The sequence below is a fragment of the Calliphora vicina genome, chromosome 2, assembly GCF_958450345.1.
Source record: "Calliphora vicina chromosome 2, idCalVici1.1, whole genome shotgun sequence".
Classification (NCBI taxonomy): Eukaryota; Metazoa; Arthropoda; class Insecta; order Diptera; family Calliphoridae; genus Calliphora; species Calliphora vicina.
This window is the reverse complement of record NC_088781.1, coordinates 30653074-30672028: the sequence shown is the minus strand read 5'-3', so window position 1 is coordinate 30672028 and position 18955 is coordinate 30653074. Positions and strand designations below refer to the sequence as shown.

The following is an 18955-nucleotide window of genomic DNA, read 5'->3' as shown; positions in this document are numbered from 1 at the left end:
GTTCCAAATCAAAATCTAGGTGGACAAAATTATGAAAATCGGTATCTTAAGAATTTGGAAAAACTAAGTTTTTTCGGACGCTGACAATCTGCTCTCCTCCAATACAAATGGGTTTTTCAATTGGACATTTCGTTTTCTCAACAGAAGCGCCAGAAGTTCAACCAATTTTGAATCATATTTTCGTTAATTTTTTTAATATTTTACTGCTTTACTAAATTAGATATATCTCAAGGGTTTTACCATATAGAAATTCATACTTCAAACACAGATAAACATTGATATTTATGGGCCTCTCCATTTTCCTGTTATACTCCTTTAAACTTGGTTCTCAAATATACTGATATTTTTTTTTCTAAGAATGTTATATAGCTTGCCAAAAAAAAAGACCGTCGAAGCCCGTCCAATGACTATATACATCATTTGAAGAAACTTCTGGGGAATGTCTTTGTAAAAAAATTGTAGCCGCCAGCACCCGCCTTTACTTTTTTTTTAATTTTTACGGAATGGAATTTTTAGAAATATTTCTTTATTTATTATTGATTTTTATATATCTAGGAATTCCAAAGGAATTTTTAGCCAACATTTTTCATTATTCGAATAACAAATATTTATACAAAAAAAACGTTTGATATTCATAATTGTCTCTTTTCTTTTTTTCAGATCTACTATTTTATTAAGCGATCAGATGTCACAAGCTTTCACTCAAAAGAAGTAAACTGCATATAACCTAAATTATTGTTTCTAATAAAAAAATAAATAATATTTCAACCTGCTATTGTTATTAAAATAGTTAAACACAGCAACAAAAACCAAAATGTTTTCTAAGAAATGGAAAATATTTTATGACACAACATGAACATTTAGCAAAGAAACAAGAACATAAAATGTCACAATGGTGAACAAAAAAAAATAATAAAGTAATCTGGAAAAATGAAATTTAATAAATTGTAAACAAAACCAAAAGCAGCATGAAAATTTTTGCAAAAAATATCAAAGAACTACAAACTAAAATCTATAAAAAATCTAAAATAAATTAATACTGTGTTAAAGATATAACCATAGATTTAAAAATAATTCTCTAAAAGTTAAAAGATAAGAGTAAGAGCAAAATAAATATAAAAAGAATAAAAATAAGACAACATTACCATAATTTAAGAACGTGGTATATTTAATTGACATTCGATTACGTGTCTGCAGAAATAGTGATGAAAATTCAAGTAAACTACGTGCTGTCATACAACAATTTGTAGTATGAAATTGCACGAATAAAAATAAAAACAACTAATACAAATTTTATCTAACAACTCCCCCACCCGCTCTATGGCAACAAACCAACAAAATATATAACATCTTTGTTTAACACATAGTTAACGTAACGGAAACGCAAACGTGCTTAAAGTTTAGACCAAAGCGTGATTGTGTGTACTTTTGCTACAAAGTTTTCAAATAAAATTTGACTACCAACAAAACCAGCGCAATTTGTTCATAGAGACACAACACAACAAATACCATGACATTAAAGTAAAATTGTTGCTAACTTGCAACTCACACGCACCTCAATCCCCAAAAAATCAAACAACATTTTAAGAATTCTCGTATTGTAAACTAAAACTGTAACGTTCGATTCGTTCGTATATCTATATTTTTTTGCCCTCCATTTTCAATTTGTTTTTTTTTTTTGAGTTTAGTGTTGTTTTTCTGGCATCTAAATCAAATTTTACCTAGTTCTTGACATCCAAATGTACCATAAAAGTGCGAGTATTTTAACCAAAACGTGACACATGGCTATGTACTATTATGCTAGTAAAATATCAGCCATTGCTTGTGGTACACGTTGTAGACAAACGGTTTTGCAAAAATCTCGCGGTCAACGTGATCGTGATAAAAATCATCACCAACATCATACCCAGCACCACCATAATCATTCAGCGCACAACCCACACCATCACAATCGCCATCATGCCGGTTCGTCGTACGGCACCGATTGTACAACAGATACCGATGATGAATTGGACACCGATGGCATTTGCATTCGCATGCAAGCGCGCAGCGATAACAATGAATTTGGTGGTAGCGGCAGTGTTATGGCTTCGGATGGCCGCATTTATGTTACTAATACAAATGATAATGGCACGACGGAAACATCGGTGTCCACACTGGTGGCTGCTGCAAATGGTACGAACGGCAGCAGCGGCACTAACAATAATATGGATGGCATCCGGTATAGAAGGCGCTATAGCGAACAATTGGATGCATACGATATTGAGCTTGGGTTTCAAAAATTTGAGGTAAGTTATACATACATATGTGTGTAAATTATTGTATTTTCGTTGGTGTTTCAGTAAAACAAAAAGCATACATTTTAGTTTATGCTAATTTTGTGAATTTTAAACCCAATTAGATATGTAGTTTTGTGCAAAAATTATTTAGATCAAAATGAGTTTGAATGATAGTAAAGATACATTAGGTTTTAGCTTAAAAATAAATTAAAGAGATTTAATACCAATGGCGAAGAAATAACATATAAAGAGTGTTGTGTTCTGATATCTTAAATCATGTTTTTTTTCATATTTTATTTATTGTATCTTCACAAAATAATGTCAACTATCAATAATTTGTCCAAATCTTAAATCTAAATATTTATTTTTATTTACGTCCCACCACAGTTGGACGAAAAATTATGTTTAATTTATAGATCCTATCATCAGCGCAGGTCTGTTGGATTCCTTCTTAAATCATGTGAAAATCTTAGAGAAACGAATTTTTTACTAACATACATCATATACTAGCAATTGACCAGCGGAGAATTTGACTAGCGTAAAAGATAATATATACATTTTATATATAAACGTATAGCAAATTGCATATTCCTTTCAAAAATGTATACAATTTTTAAGAATTACAAAATTGATAGCAGACTTTTTTTTAAAAAATATGGGATATTTTCGGAAAATATTAATTTTTAAAATGTATTAAAAGTTTTGTTTATGAATCGTTTTTAATGAAATTTTATGTTTATATAAAATTTTTTTATCAAAATGCAAAAGTGAAAAACATGTTTGTGAATTGTGATTGAGAATCCCAAATTCCCAAAAAAAAATACTTTTCAAAAATCCGAAAAATGGTATTTTTTTTTTTAATTTCCTTTCAAAATATTTAACAACATATTTAGTCATTCAAAAGAGGTTTTAATTTATTGAAAGCAGCTATGTGGTAACAGAAAATTAGGCATAAAGTTGTCTACGTAGGAAGGCTCTGGAACTCGCAGTTATACAAATTTTGAAAAATATAAAGAATTTATAAATTTTGTTTCTTTTTCCTGTATAACTAAACATTAACGTAAGTACTTTTTTGGAAAAAGAAATACTTTTTAAAATTTTGACTTAGTATAGACTTTGAAATAATAATTTTTTCATAAAATTTATTGGTAATTCAAAAATATATATTTGAAAAAAATCGGGAGAAATTTGGATCTGCTATTAGCAAATATCCAAATGTGAATATATAGGAAACTATAATAGAAAAATATAGTTTTTTGAAATTCTCTTCTTGTAGAATCTACATAGCGATGGCTTAATATAAAAAGGCGTAACTCGATTTTTTGTCACTTAAAACTTAATAAAATTTATAAAATTTTAGACACAAAAAAGTTTTAAGGCTATTTTTAATAAGAAGAAACATCACATTTTATTTCCATTTTAAAATTTTTTTTTTTTTATTTCAAGTTCTTTAATTTAAAATTTTTACATTGATACTTTTGAAAAAAAAAATAGTTACGCCTTTTTTATATTAATCCATCGATATATACAAAAGATCATTTTTCATTTTTCATATACCGAGATACCCCAATTTGGGGCCTTGAGGTTCCTCCCCACATTAGTGTGTAAATTCGAAACTTAAGCGGAATATCGGTTTAAAAGCTATAGATTAATTTTCTCTTTCCCCACTGTGCGGCAGTTGTCTGAAAGGAAAGTGTATTTGGAAATAAAAGCTGCTGTATCGGATATAAATTAAACAAGTAAAAGAGCTACATTATTATATACCCTTCACCAAATTATAATTTAAAATAAAAATTTTAAACATTTTTAGGAAAAAAAAATTTAAAAAAAACATTTTTTTAATTTTTTAGCTGAACAAATTTTATGGATAACATTTTTTTTTAATTTTTTTGTTTGAAATTTAAAAAAAAAATATTTTTAAATTTATTAGTGATAAGAATTTTGTTTGGTGAAAAAAAATTCGGGGTAAAATTTTTTTCCCGATTTTGAGCCATTTTATGTCCGACTTACTTTGGTCATATATACGCCATTGCAAAGGTCTTTGAAATATCTATTATTGGATATCCATATTGTCTATATTAATGACATAGTAATCCAGATAGAGATAAAAAATCGAGGTTGTCCTGGTTTTTTCTTTATTTCTCAGCCATTTGTGGGCCGATTATTTCGATTTTAAACAGCAACCGAACCGGGAGAGTTCCCGATATACTGATGTATGAATCATGTATGGGAGAACCCATATCAAAACGGACAGAAAACTGCTATTTTCGGATTTTCAATTCTTCAATTTTAATGAAATTTACCACATATATTACGATTCTAAAGGGTTTCTCAATTCAATGACTTTTTCATCGGTTACCCTTTCTATTTCAAAAATATCGCGATTTGAAAATTGAAAAATTTGTTAAAATTATCTAAAATTACACTGAAGAATCTGTCTTTGAAATTTGCAAAACACCTCCAAAATCTTAAGTTACAGGTAAAAAACCGTGTTTTCATACCTTTAAGCACTTATAAGCTATTAACTAAGCCGATTCTCAATCGATTTTAATTTTCTAAACGGATTTAAAAAGAAGCAACTGTGGCCTTTCCAATTATATATATTATTTAAGTATTTTGACAGAATTTGTGTGCATTTCTTCAGTAAACATATCTTTGTTTTTATTTTTTCACCATTTTCCAACTTTGAAGAAGATTTTACATAGTATTTTATAAAGGAACCGTACTTTTTATGCATTGATTTAAAAAACAAGTTTATATATGCGTAAAACGCAATATTGCTTTTAACAATCTATTGGAAATTGACAAAGTTATTAAAGATTTTACTAAAACAAAATTTTTGAAAATATATTTTTTCTAGGCATTTTACTTAGAAATTTTAGCTTAACCGCTTTCTTTTTAACTCGTTATCATCAGTTTGCCGTAAAAGTGGCCAGCAATATTCGGAAAATAGTTTCCTTATGTTTTTTTTTTTTCTTCGAAATGTTTTTCTATTGTGACCATTTCTTGGTGAAAACGATCGCCATGTTCGTCGCTGAACTGCCCCAGATTGTCTGGAAAGAAGTCCAAACGAGAATGCAGGAAATACATTTTTATAAACATGTGGCAGCTCATTTCACCATAGACACTCAAAAATTCATTTTGTTTTATTTTTTGTTTGTTTTATTTCCAAGAACATTTTTACAAAGCGACACAAAAGTCTTCCATGCGCGTTTTTCAATGGAACTTAGCTTATTCAAAAACTCCTCATCTTTCACAATTTTTCGAATTTGAGGTCCAATGAAAATACCTAAAATTTATCAAAACAGGTAAAAACGCAAAAAAAGGCTTAAGATGATATTGATAAAAAGCTCCTTTTATTTTGCCTTCGCTTAATTTTGGGAAAATCGTTTTAAGATAGCAGAAAGCTTCGCCGTTTATATCAAGCTTTTTAATAAATTGTTTCATATAACCTAACTTAAGGTGCAGCGGAGGCAAAATTATATCATGATAACGAATTAAAAAGAAAGCGGATAAGCAAACATTTCTGAGTAAAATGCCTAGAAATTATATTTCCAATGGATTTTTAAAAGCAGTATTGCGTTTTATGCATAAATAAACTTATTTTTTAAATCAATGCATAAATAGTACGGTTCCTTTATAAAATACTATGTAAAATCTTCTTCAAAGTTGAAAAATGGTGAAAAAATATAAACAAAAATATGTTTACTGAAGAAATGCACACAAATTTTGTCAAAATACTTAAATAATATATATACCATTGAAAAGGCTTTTTAAATCCGTTTAAAAAATAAAAATCGAATGAGAATCAGCGTAGTTAATGGCTTATAAGTGCTTAAAGGTATGAAAACCCGGTTTTTTACCCGTAACTCAAGATTTTGGAGGTGTTTTGCAATATTCAAAAACATATTCTTATGTACTCGATAAAGCCTATCAGAAAAATAGTATTACTTTCCAGGTATTTCTACTTTAGTCTTTTTTGTCTCATAGTGTTATATACACATAATAGCTTATAACATTGAAACTAATTAAAGTCCAACATAATTTTTGATTCCATTTTCAAAGCAAAAATGTTGTCCTTAAAATAGTGTGAATAAAATTGTTTACTTCCAAAAGGTTAAAGGTCAATAATCGGAGTATATATTTCAATGTAAAAAGTACCAAAGATCGCGGTGTTAAAAATTAAACAGAAAATGGTATGAGGACACCTAAAATCTCTACTATATTCGTGCAAAATAATTTTTATGGAGACTCGATTAGCTCTGGATTTATAAAGAAAAACGTTATTAAAAGCAGGGACCGTAACAATTATGACATTTATAATAAAAATCACAACATAATTGTTATTTTCTGAGTTTTATTTTTTTTTGTCAGAAATAATTGTTATTTTCTGATTTTTATTTTTTTTGTCAGAAATAATTGTTATTTTTGATTTTTATTTTTTTTTGTCAGGAATATTTGTCAAACTTTGAGTTTTATTTTTTTTTGTCAGGAATATTTGTCAGACTTTGATTTTTATTTTTTTGTCAGAAATAATTGTTATTTTTTGATTTTTATTTTTTTTGTCAGATATATTTGTCAGACTTTGATTTTTATTTTTATACCCTTCACCACGAGTGGCAAGGGTATATATAAGTTTGTCATTCCGTTTATAATTTCTACATTTTTCATTTGCGACCCCACAAAGTATATATATTCTGGATCGTTATAGATAGCGAAGTCGATATCGCCATGTCCGTCTATTGAAATCAACTGTATGTTGAAATCAACTTTCCGTAGCCCCCAAATAACTTACGTCAATATATCGGGAATTCTTCCGGCTCGGTTGCCATTTAAAATCGAGAAAATCGGCCCACAAATGGCTGAGATAACGGGACAACCTCGATTTTTGTCCTATTTTTGATCTATATCTGGATAACTAAGTCATTAATATAGGCATTTTTTTACCAAAAAATTTTTTTGGTAAAAAAAAGAAAAATGTAGAAATTACAAACGGAATGACAAACTTATATATACCCATGCCACTCACTGAAGGGTATAAAAATAAAAATCAAAGTCTGACAAATATATCTGACAAAAAAAATAAAAATCAAAAAATAACAATTATTTCTGACAAAAAAAATAAAAATCAAAGTCTGACAAATATTCCTGACAAAAAAAATAAAACTCAAAGTTTGACAAATATTCCTGACAAAAAAAATAAAACTCAAAGTCCGACAAATATTCCTGACAAAAAAAAATAAAAATCAAAAATTGCAATTATTTCTGACAAAAAAAATAAAAATCAAGAATTTAAAAAGCATGTTATTTTATGAAATTATAGTTGAAAACAATCAAAATGGTATGCTTGACTTGACTCTCCGATATTATCCTGTGATGGCTTTTTTCCTTAGAAATTTCAAGAATAATTATTATTTTCGGTCCCTGATTAAAAGTATGTTTTTTCATTTTTGAGAATTTTATAAATGCCAAATGCAGATTTAAATAAATAAACTACTAACAAAAAATCTCAGTAATAAATAATATATTTTAATTTATATACCTTTTTTTTGTACACATTATAATCATGGGAATTTAAATACATATATTCTTCAATGACAGTTAACCTTCGAAATAATATCGAATTCTTAATTACACACATTTGTATTTGATGATGTGTAAATTGACTTGTAAACATGAGCAAATTTCTATAGTAATTAAAACGCATGTACACATACTCACATATACATATGTATGTACATTGAAGTCTTTAAACAATCGTAAATTAAATACAAACAAATAACTTCAGCCTTGAAGTGTGCTAAATAAATAAAATATTTACATATTAAAAAATTTTATAATTTTGTTATAATTAGGGGGGCGGATTTTCATGCATTTATAATGCGACTAAAAATGCTTTATTAAAAAAATAATGAAAACCACTAAACAGTACGATATAATAGATCTATTACGTCTTTCGTTTAATTAATTGTTTGGTTAAACAAATCTCTTATCTATTTTTAGGCGCATAGTTTTATTTATAAATGCATGAAAATCCGCCCGTAATTAATATATACTAGGATCGCCTGGTGGCCGAAATTCGACCACTTTTAAAACGCTTTTTACCACTTTTATGGAAAGAATTTTTAAATATTTTTTATATTGTGCATATCTAGACAAAATAACCTTTTAAACCATATATGTTTCATCAATATTGGTAGACAATAACATATTTAAAAGTGTACCACCAAAAAACGTGTGGCCTTTTTATATATAAGATTTTTTTATATTATTAACTTATAGACGTAAAAATTTTATTAATTTATTTGTAAATTTCGTTTAACTATCAAATATCGATTTGAAGAAAAATCTTAGCAACCTGATATTCGAATTTAAAAGTAAATAATTTTAAAAATATTTCTGTTCTATTTTTCACTGAGTATGGAAACCAATGAATATTTGTCAATACTACTAAATTTAAGAGAAAATTCATAAAATTTAAATATATGCAATAAATAATAATAATTTATTTCTTCTATATGAACATCCATCACATACATTTGTTTGTTTGTCTAAAAGGCTCAAATATAAAAATGAAAACTGTTAACTGAAACAAACAGACTAGACTAGACATATTTTGTAAACATCTCTTAATGTCTTGTTTGCTCAACACTTAAAAATCAATAACTCATTCATTCATTCATTTATTCGGTATTCATACTCAATGTCAACAAAATTTCTATTTCGAGTATTTTAAGCATTTTGTTTGTCACGCAAAATGTTTGTGTTTTATTTTTTTTTTATAGAATTTTACTTTCAAGTGTTGTATTTATTGCATAAACTCATAAAAGTGTATGGTATGTACTTCAGTTTCTATATTTTTATGTATGGTTTTGACAAAAACATTTTTTACGATAAACATTTATCGTATTGTGTAAATTACATGACATAACATTAAATTGAATTATTTTTCGTAATATAATATTATATACGATTTTGCTATAAATGTCAATGCTATTATTATTTGTAGCAGTAATTCTAGATCGTAAAATATTTATGGATTTAAATAGATTTAAATGTTATTGAAAACACAATATTTAGGTGACAGTATTTAAATAAATGATATCGAATAAAAAGCATATGTATGTAAACAAAAATATATGTATGTATATTAATTTACTCAATAACACAGAAAGAAATAATGTACATATGTGAACCGATAGAGGATGAACTAATATCTGCAATTAGACAGTTCATTACAAAATAAGGTACAGAATGTCGAAAAATTAAAAAAAAAAAGATTTCATTAACTTTTTTTCACATATTGCGTAGAAATGCGGGTTTCTTTTTCCAATTTTTAGCTTTTAATTTGAAACATTTGTACAATATAAATTTATTCAAAGTACTAGCCATTGTTAGCTATGGCATATTCCCATCTTTCTGGCAAAATATATATTCCAAGACAAAAGAACTGGGCATCTTTTGAGGCCAAGAACAAATCAAGCCAACATTGAATAATCTGTTCTAAAGTGTAGCATATCCCAGAGAGAGCATTCTGCACATATCGATACAAATAGTAGGCGGACGGGTCATGGTCTGGATTATAAAGTGGCTGATGCAAAACTTTCTAAACACTTCATTATATGTAGCACTTTTTCTTAAGTGTTTCCAGAAATTTGTAAGATTTTTAATATGTTTGTTTAGTAGAAAAAAATATTAAATATTGTATTATAATATTATTCGTCTTTGACAATGTAAACGTTTCCATATGTTGTTTTACCATCAGTTTTTTTACCTCTATAATGAGAATTTTTTATGAATATAATACATACATATTTAATGAACAATCAATAACAGCAAAAACCATAACATCAACATATCATTGCTGATTAAAAACAATAGAAGAATTTTAATTAAAAATTCATCAGTCGCACAAATTAAATAAGGTCATTGTGATGTCCTGAACAAATGTTAATTTTACTTTATTTTATAATTGACAATTAGAATAGGAAATAACATCAAATAAACACATTAAGAACAACAAAAAACAAACATAAAAATTTATTCTAAAAAATAAATTTAATTACAATTTTATGGTGTCTATTAAATATATTAATTTACAAAATATGCTATGTATTGTCAACTGACAAAATATCCTTTTACAAAATTGTTTAATAAAAACTTAGTATTCTGATTTAAAATTAAAATAATTACCTATTTATGTCTGCAAAATTTATTTGATATACATACTTATTAATTTTTGGAATATTATGATGAATAGTATAATTTAATTGTATATTTCAATATTTAATTAATTCTGTTTAAAATTAATGGGAACGGGAATATTGGCGACACGAAATAACAACGCTGCAAACGTGTTATACACTTCACTAAATTATAATTTAAAATAAAAATTGTATGATAAATTTTTTTTTTAAAAAATTTTTATGTATAAAAAATTTTTTAAGTGTAAATTCTGGTTAAAAAATATTTGTCCCGATTTTGACCCATTGTATGTTCGACTTACTATGGCCTTATATAGGCACTTGCAAAAGTCCAAAATCAAGGTTGTTCTGCTTTTTCCTTATACATATCTCATCCATTTGTGAGCCGATTATTTCAATCTTAAATAAGTTCTATAGTAGACATTTTGATGTATAAATTTAACACAGGTCAACACCAAAAAAGACTTGAATAATCACTATACTGGTGCATATTCCTGTAAATGCACAATACTTTTTTTTAAAAATATTGTAGAAATTAAACATGAACATATTTAGGGGGCTACAAATTTGTTTATTAAATTAGTTAAGACTTCACTTAAAATATTGTTTACAAAAAAAATTCATTTGTACTTTATTTATTTTTTTTTACTTAATTTTCGAGATTAACAGCCATTTTTAAGGGTATTTTCCTATAAACGCACTATAATTTATGGGCCACTGTAGCATACGGTCTGGCATTGATTCCACTAATTTTTTAAACAGATTGGAATCAATTTCCTCCCAGACTTGTTTAATTCTTAGTTTCAGCTCTGTCACAGTGATTATGCTTTCATTCTGGGCATTATTTGCATAAACTTTACGGGCCGTGTATCCCCATAAGTTCTCCATCGGGTTTAAGTCCGGGCTACAAGCCGGCCAGTCCAACAAAGGAATACTATGTTCATTAAACCAAGATTTCGATTGCTTAGAAATATGAATTGCAGCATTATCTTGTTGGAATATGCAATCTTCATCCATTTTTTCATCCATAAATGAGAGAAGAGCATCTTCCAACAGTTCGTTATAAATCGCACTATTCATTTTTGTCGGAACAAAACATATTTTCGACTTGCCAACTGCAGAAAACGCTGCCCAAACCATAACACTGCCACCACCGAAATTACATTTTGATCTGAACATCGTTTAATCTCAAATCGTGCCAATATCATGAGTATGAGTCAGGACCGTCTAATTAATTTTTTTTTCGTCAGAAAAATTTACTTTTTTCCACTCATCTGTCCATTTCATATATTTTCTTGCGAATTTTAGACGATTTTCTTTATGGTGCTTTTTTAGCATTTGTTTACATTTCGGCTTTTTCCATTTTATGTTTTCATCGTTTCGTAAAATGTGTGGAACGTGTTTGGAAGTCACTGGAAGATTCAATTTATTCTTTATTTGTGTGGAATTCAATTTGTTGCGGGTTGCTTCTTGTTTTATTAGATTAAGTTGTCTTCTTGTTATTTTTGTATTTCCCTTTGTAGGTTTTCGAACTCCATAATTTTGACATTTCTTCAAGAAATTTCGCACCACACTTTCCGAACGATCGATTTTATGTCCAATTACTCTGTTGGAAGATCCTTGGTCGGGAAAAAATTTAGTTTTCTTGATCGGACAAAAAAATTCCCTTATGCATCTTTAAAAGTGATGAAATTTATTGATTCAAATAGAAAAGTTGCAGTAAATTGAGATGTTACTATTAGAAACGTAACTTTGGTTGAAAAAAAAACTAAAATTGATAATATTTTATTTTTGGTAACTTTTTTAAAAACAAATTTCACGCCTGCGTTTATACAAATCTTCCACTTAAAATAGTGCCAAGTACATTTGATCGCATAATTAAGGCAAACAACTTTACTTTCATAAAGTACCGTTAAGTTGTCTCTCATTAAAAAGATGAATTTGTAGGGCCCGAAAACTCCTTGGCTACGCCCATGTCAAATTTTATTCCGATCAGATCAGCCATTTAGAAATGCCAGATTTATTTCCAACAAATTTAGTTTCTTCCCCATTGTGGCCTCTGGTTAAAATACAATTGTACATAAACCCTTTTACCTAAGAGTATTTGATTTAGAGATTATTTTCTTTGACTTTAAGCATTTACATAAATATTCATAAAATTTTTCTATGCACTAATCATGTCTTTAAATATTTACTAAATATTATATTTTCCTTCTAATAAATATTTTTTACTTAAATCAATATAATTCACATTTTACCAAAAAAAAATTTGGTTATGTTTCATTAAAATTTCTTGCAATAGAAAAATATTTTATTTATATTCTAATAAATTTCTTAAATTTTTTCCAAATACCCACATACAGAAATTGCAATTATTTATTCATAAAATCAAGTTTTGTATACATACAGGGAGCCTCAAAAATGAGTAAACACCAGTGAATTTTCTGATTTCTTAAAGATCATGAAAATTATTAAAGTCCCACTTAAATCTTGTTGTTCCAGAACCGAGTATATTATTCAGCCCAATCTCCAACAAACCGAATCATTTAAATTTATCGATGGATAGATATTAGGATTTTTATTATCTGAAAAAAATGAAATAATTTGTGGTGTTTACTCACTTTTGAGGCTCACTTTATGTATATTGTACAAAAGTATTTATTTGAAGATAATACGATGACGACAGTAAATTTTCTTCGAAAATATATCTTCAGGCATGGTGTATTACTCTTGTAAAAAAGAGTTTAAAGCTAAATTTGTAAAATATTTCAAATATATATAAAATAATCAATTTAGATTTTAATTTGTTTTCTAACAAATATCTTTTACTTTTTAAAGATGACTTTGAGGTATGTTTAGTAGAGAATTTAGCAATTTGTAAAATTTATTTGCCATTTACTGGTATAAAATAAAATTCTATGGAAATAAATATGTGTATTTAAATAAATACTTTTGGAGTTATTTAGTTTTAACACCCTCCAACATAAGTAGCAAGGGTATATATAAATTTATCATGTCGTTTGTAATTTCAATATTTTTAATTTGTGACTTCATAAAGTAGCGGAATTGATATACCCACGACTTCCTCCATTTATTGCTATTTATACCCTACACCGAAATCAGTCCATTATTTCACCTAGCCCCAATACGGTCATAAATGTATCTAAACAAGTTTTTCTCCAAATAAGTTTTATATATATATGGAATTCATGTCACCTAACTTTATGATCGGTTCTTACTCGAAACTTTCTTTTAATATTTTTTAGTTATGTTTTAGCCAGTGTTGCCAGTTTAGCCTTTTTGAGGCTAAATTTAGCCTTTTTATTTACACTTTAGCCTCGAAATTTTGGTTTTAGCTTCGTGGCTTTTTTCTAGCCTTTTCTTAATTTCAAAATAGCCTTTTTTGAAATTAAAAAAGGCTAAAAATTTCGAGACTAAAGAGTAAATAAAAAGGCTAAATTTATATTTGTGAACCATTTTCATTTTAATTCATTACTGATTTTCATTTAGCTTTTCAATATACTCAAGAATTGTGCAGTATTAAAAGAACAAATAACAATTGCCAATATCAAGTGGTTCAAAATGAAATAGAGTATTTTATATCTGAAAGCTTAAGCTTAATCTAGCAAATTCTCTTTCAAGACAAAATTGTTATTACACATTATATTCATCATTATATAATGGACAAGAGCCCCACAAACTCTTGAAGGCTTGTGATACTCGATGGCGATCAATAGCCGTTAAACGTCTTGTGGATCTATGCTTCGAGTTAAAACCCATTTTGTTTTAATTTCGTCAAACCAGCAATTCTAAAAAGCCAAACTTTTAAGTAATTAATACACTGATTATAATTTGGCGTACCATCTTTTTTTAAAACCAGTATTGCACAAAGTACAAAAAGTTTTCTGATTTAAAATTCAAGGAATTTGATCCATTATCGTCGCCAATTGAAAATTGTTTAATGTTTTTGACACATTTTTCATACTAGTTTGATGAATGAGAGATAAAATAAAGAACGTTTTAATTAGTGAAGATTATGACAAAAATAATACGACAAATTAAACTAATTGAGCAATTGCCGCAAAGATTACCATATGAAAACTCTACGCAAAATCAATTTTTTTCCCGTTGATAATAAAGTAGTAAAACCAAAAAAAATATATTATGTCATATTGATAGTGAAAAATTAAAGTGCTAATAAAATTACGAAGCTTAAGGCTCAGGGGCAGAATATATTAAACTACAAATGGACAAATATAGAACCAACAATGTCCATTTTCTGACATGGTTAATCTAGTATTTAACTTTTTAGTACTTCCTTTAAGTAAAGCAGATGAATTTTATGAACATATTTTCTAATTTTTATTTAAAAATAAATATAAACCAAAATTCTTAATTTATAATATTTTAGCTTTTTTTTGGCTTTTTTCTAAAGCGGTTTAGCTTTTTCTGGCCTTTTTTTGAAGCCAATATAGATTCTTTTTTCGCCAGCTCCTGGCAACACTGCTTGTGACCATTGTGTTGGAAAACAAGTTAATATACATAATGTCAAAGTCGACCGATTGTATGGACCGATTTAAATTAATGAAGCTCATAAGAAATCCAATTTAAGAAAGCGTAATCATTTTATGTTTGTTTATATATTATGTTTATAATGAACAATTTTATTCAACGATTCGTACATACATCATTTTGCAATCGGACCAGTAGCTTAGAAAATTGAGATTTATTAACTCTTTCTCATATTGATGAAAGGGGACGTTACAAATCAATTGTATCCTTCATTTCTTGCTCTATTGGCCTGAGATATTTTTTAACTAATTTAACAAATTTTTAAACCTCATTAGAACGACAATTGCCTACACATTTCAATTCTTTTACATTCAATTTCAAAAGGAATTATTTAATGGCAAAATTTTTACAAAGACTGAAAAAATGTATATTTTCCCTTATAAATGCACCTCAAAATGTGGGCATCGTTGCACCACCAGTTAACAATAGATAGAAAAATTTAATTTTTTGGAGCACTCTACTGTACAATCAAAATATATTTACACATAAGCATAAATACATTTTGTAGTTAATTGAATTTAATAAATGGTTTTAATAATATTATCCAATTAAGTTACTTCAAATTTTAAAAATAAGTAACAAATATTTTTAAATACTAGTTTAAATTTAAAACAAAATTATTTTTAAAAATTGAATAAATTAAAAACAAACTATAATACTTTCTTACCAAAAAATTCCTCTTGAATCAATTTAGCAAACATTTCTTTGAACCATAAGGATTTACCACAATAAAATAAACAAATAAGAGTATTATATTCGGCTGTGACGAATCTTAAATACTCAACACTAATAAGGGCAGAGATTGTTTTGCATTTTTAGAAAATATTTATCCGTTTTTATAGTTAAACTAGAAAATATCAGTGATAAATTTCACCTTGTAAGATTCGTGCACTTTAACTTTAAACGAGTAGAGTGGATTAAACAAAATGCTTCATATATTTCGATCAAAAACTTTTAAACCATTCAACCTATTTTGCATGCATAAGTTAGCTATTAGCAATAACTATTTATGGCAAATGTTGCTTTTCTATGAATCCTCCTATTTGAAACATCGGACGGATATTTTTTCTGAAGTTTTTATTGCTCGATATTCATAAAAGGATTTGTGGTTATGTATGTGACTTTCGGCAGTGGGCTTAATATAGCCCCCATGTTCAAATATGAACCGATATTCACATAATCCAGAACTTTTATTTTTGCATACATATTACATATCTGAGTAAAATTTTGGTTCGAAATCGATATACACACAGCTTCAAAAGTGAGTAAAGTAAATACCAGTGATTTTTTTAAGATCATGTCAAATCATTATAGTCCATATAGACTCAAATCTTTTTTTTCAGAACCGAATTATGCAGCCCAATCTCCAGATTTTAAAATTTTCATTACCTTAAAAAAATTAAATAATTTGTGTTTCTCTAAAGTGGTTATTCTTTAATTTTTTTTTCCAAAATCAAAAACTTTTTGGACATTTTTACAAAATGGGCCTTTTTTCCCAAAAGAAAGCTTAGGTATTTTCCTTGAATTTTTTTTTTTGCTCAAAAGAAACCTTAGATCATTTCCTTTAAGAGCTTTTTTGTCGCTGAGTGGGATATCTATCAAAATAAATGTTTTGTAACTCAAGACATACAATTTTTGACTCTTTTTTGCAAAATCTAAAAATTTGTTTGTCCAAATTGAACCTTTTTTTACCTTTTTGCTTAAAAGATAGCCTAGGTCTATTCCTTTAGGATTTTTTGGCCCGTTTTAAAAAAAGCAAACGTTACCTACAATATATTTAAGGTTGTCTCTGATTTTTTGTTATTGGTCCATAACTCTGCTCCACTTGAACGAATTTGCACATTTTCAATTTCAAACTTTTCCAACAGAGAATATTTGAGAAGAAAACTTCATAACCCTAAATTATGCCCTCTAGGCCCAATCGGGCCTTCAAAAGACAGACGGACGGACGGACATAGCTAGATCTTTTTAGCATTTCATAAGGGGCTATCATAGTACATACTTTCGGTATTTTGCAAACGGAATGACAAAATCAAAATACCAACATATTTTTGGTGTTGGGTATAGACAAACAAAAATAAATTCTAAACAACATTTAATCTGATAATTTTAAACACAACTACACCAACACATTTATAGTTTATATCACTAAGTCTGCATATCTAATCTAAAATTATGGAAATCCCATTATTCAGTTAATGCAAAACTAAATTTCTGCACTAAACTACATAAATTCAAAAATAACCATTGTGCTGGCACACACAGTTTTTCAAATAGAGTAGATTTTTAATAACAATTTCACTTCCTTTTCTATATACAACAACAAATACGGAAATGGAAATTTTCATTGTAATGGTTTTTAGCATGTAAAGGACAGGATTGCAACTGTTCGTACTCAGTAACTACATACATTTTTCTATTTTTTGGGTAAAGATAGTGCAATTCTACTAGTTTAACAAGTGGTAGCAGTAAAACTTCTTGTTTTAGAAAAGAGAAAAAGAGAACTCTTCTTAAGATGTGAAATGTAAAATTCGTTTAGCCATAGTCATACATGTACATAAGAACAGATAGATAGAAATAAATGAATGTTTTAAAGATAAGAAGACAGGCCAATTTACAAGAACATGTCATTGACGACAAAACCAAGTTAAACCAAATTATATTACTTTGAGATTATTTTAGTACCACTACAGCTGCTCATAGATTCCTATCCATGCCAGAGATGTTCACTTTTGATAACTGCAGTGTTAGTAATGGCAATTCAATTTCATATTCGTATGCGTATTCTGTTGAATGTGGGAATGTTATACAAAATAAATTAAACTAAACTGTATGTTTAACAAATTTACATAAATTTCAAAAATATGTTGCTTCTTTAATCTATTGAAAATAAGTCTTTAGTTGCATTTTTTATAATTAATTTTTGTCTTTTCTTGTAGGTTTCCTCTGCAAACACCACTAAAAATTCTCTCAATGGTTATGGTTTGGGTTACACAAATCTGGCCAGTAGTGATTTAGTACAATATGATGTACCCAAGAATACCTACAAACGTAGTCAATGTGATGTCAATTTTGAGGTATATGTTTATCTATAATTTATATATCTTTATAAGTATGAATTATATGTTATAAGGAAAATAATGGTTTTCATGTTATCCATAAGCTTTTAAGCTCATAAAACAAAGAGGAGCTTTTATCCCAAAACACACAGAAAAACTACTATTTTAGGATTTGTCATCTCATTACTCCACTAAATTTACCACACATAATATATTGTTATGTTTCTACCTTTTAAAAACGGTGGTTTATTTCCTTTAAATAAACCTAATTATTTCGGTTGAAAATAAAATGTACACAACAATTTAAACTCTCTTTTTACACTTACATACATATATTACAGACTTTAAAAACACACTGGTAGGACAGTTGATGATAAGTCTACTATTTATATAAACAGTTCCATTTTCTATTAGTTTCATGAATTATTTTAACGGACAAAACTAGAATGTTCTATTTCAAGAGATTTTAGCAGCCTTAACAGTTAATGTTGTCATACTTATAAACAATGTTAATATCTTCGTGTTATCAACATTGTTGATAAGCAGAAGTTTCTACTGACGGAAATGTTTATAAATATGATGAATGTTGCCAGCAGCCGTTACAGACCGTTAAATTCAAATCGTTAGTGCAAGTTCGTAACAATATATCGAAGGCCTATATTCAAAACCCTCTATCTTAAAAAACACAACTTTTCAGGAGAGCCAAAAAAACAGCATTTTCGCGAATTACTTGAGTTATTAAAATTCGGTATTCCACAATATTTTTAAAGCAACTACAGGTTTTTAAAATTTTGCTTTATTGGGGACTTTATGATAGATAGAGGATTTGGCTTCAATGTAT

At 27.7% G+C, this 18955-nt stretch overlaps 1 protein-coding gene across 1 annotated transcript in view; it reads left to right on the top strand.

Annotated features, from left to right (window-relative positions):
- The first annotated feature begins 1767 nt into the window (after positions 1-1767).
- LOC135950371 (uncharacterized) overlaps positions 1768-18955 on the top strand; it is a 165560-nt gene continuing 148372 nt past the window's right edge. The window contains exons 1-2 of the mRNA XM_065499918.1: positions 1768-2288; positions 17995-18132. Coding sequence (XP_065355990.1) covers positions 1782-2288; positions 17995-18132 — 645 coding nt within the window. The 5' untranslated portion in view covers positions 1768-1781. The remainder of the gene's footprint in view (positions 2289-17994; positions 18133-18955) is intronic.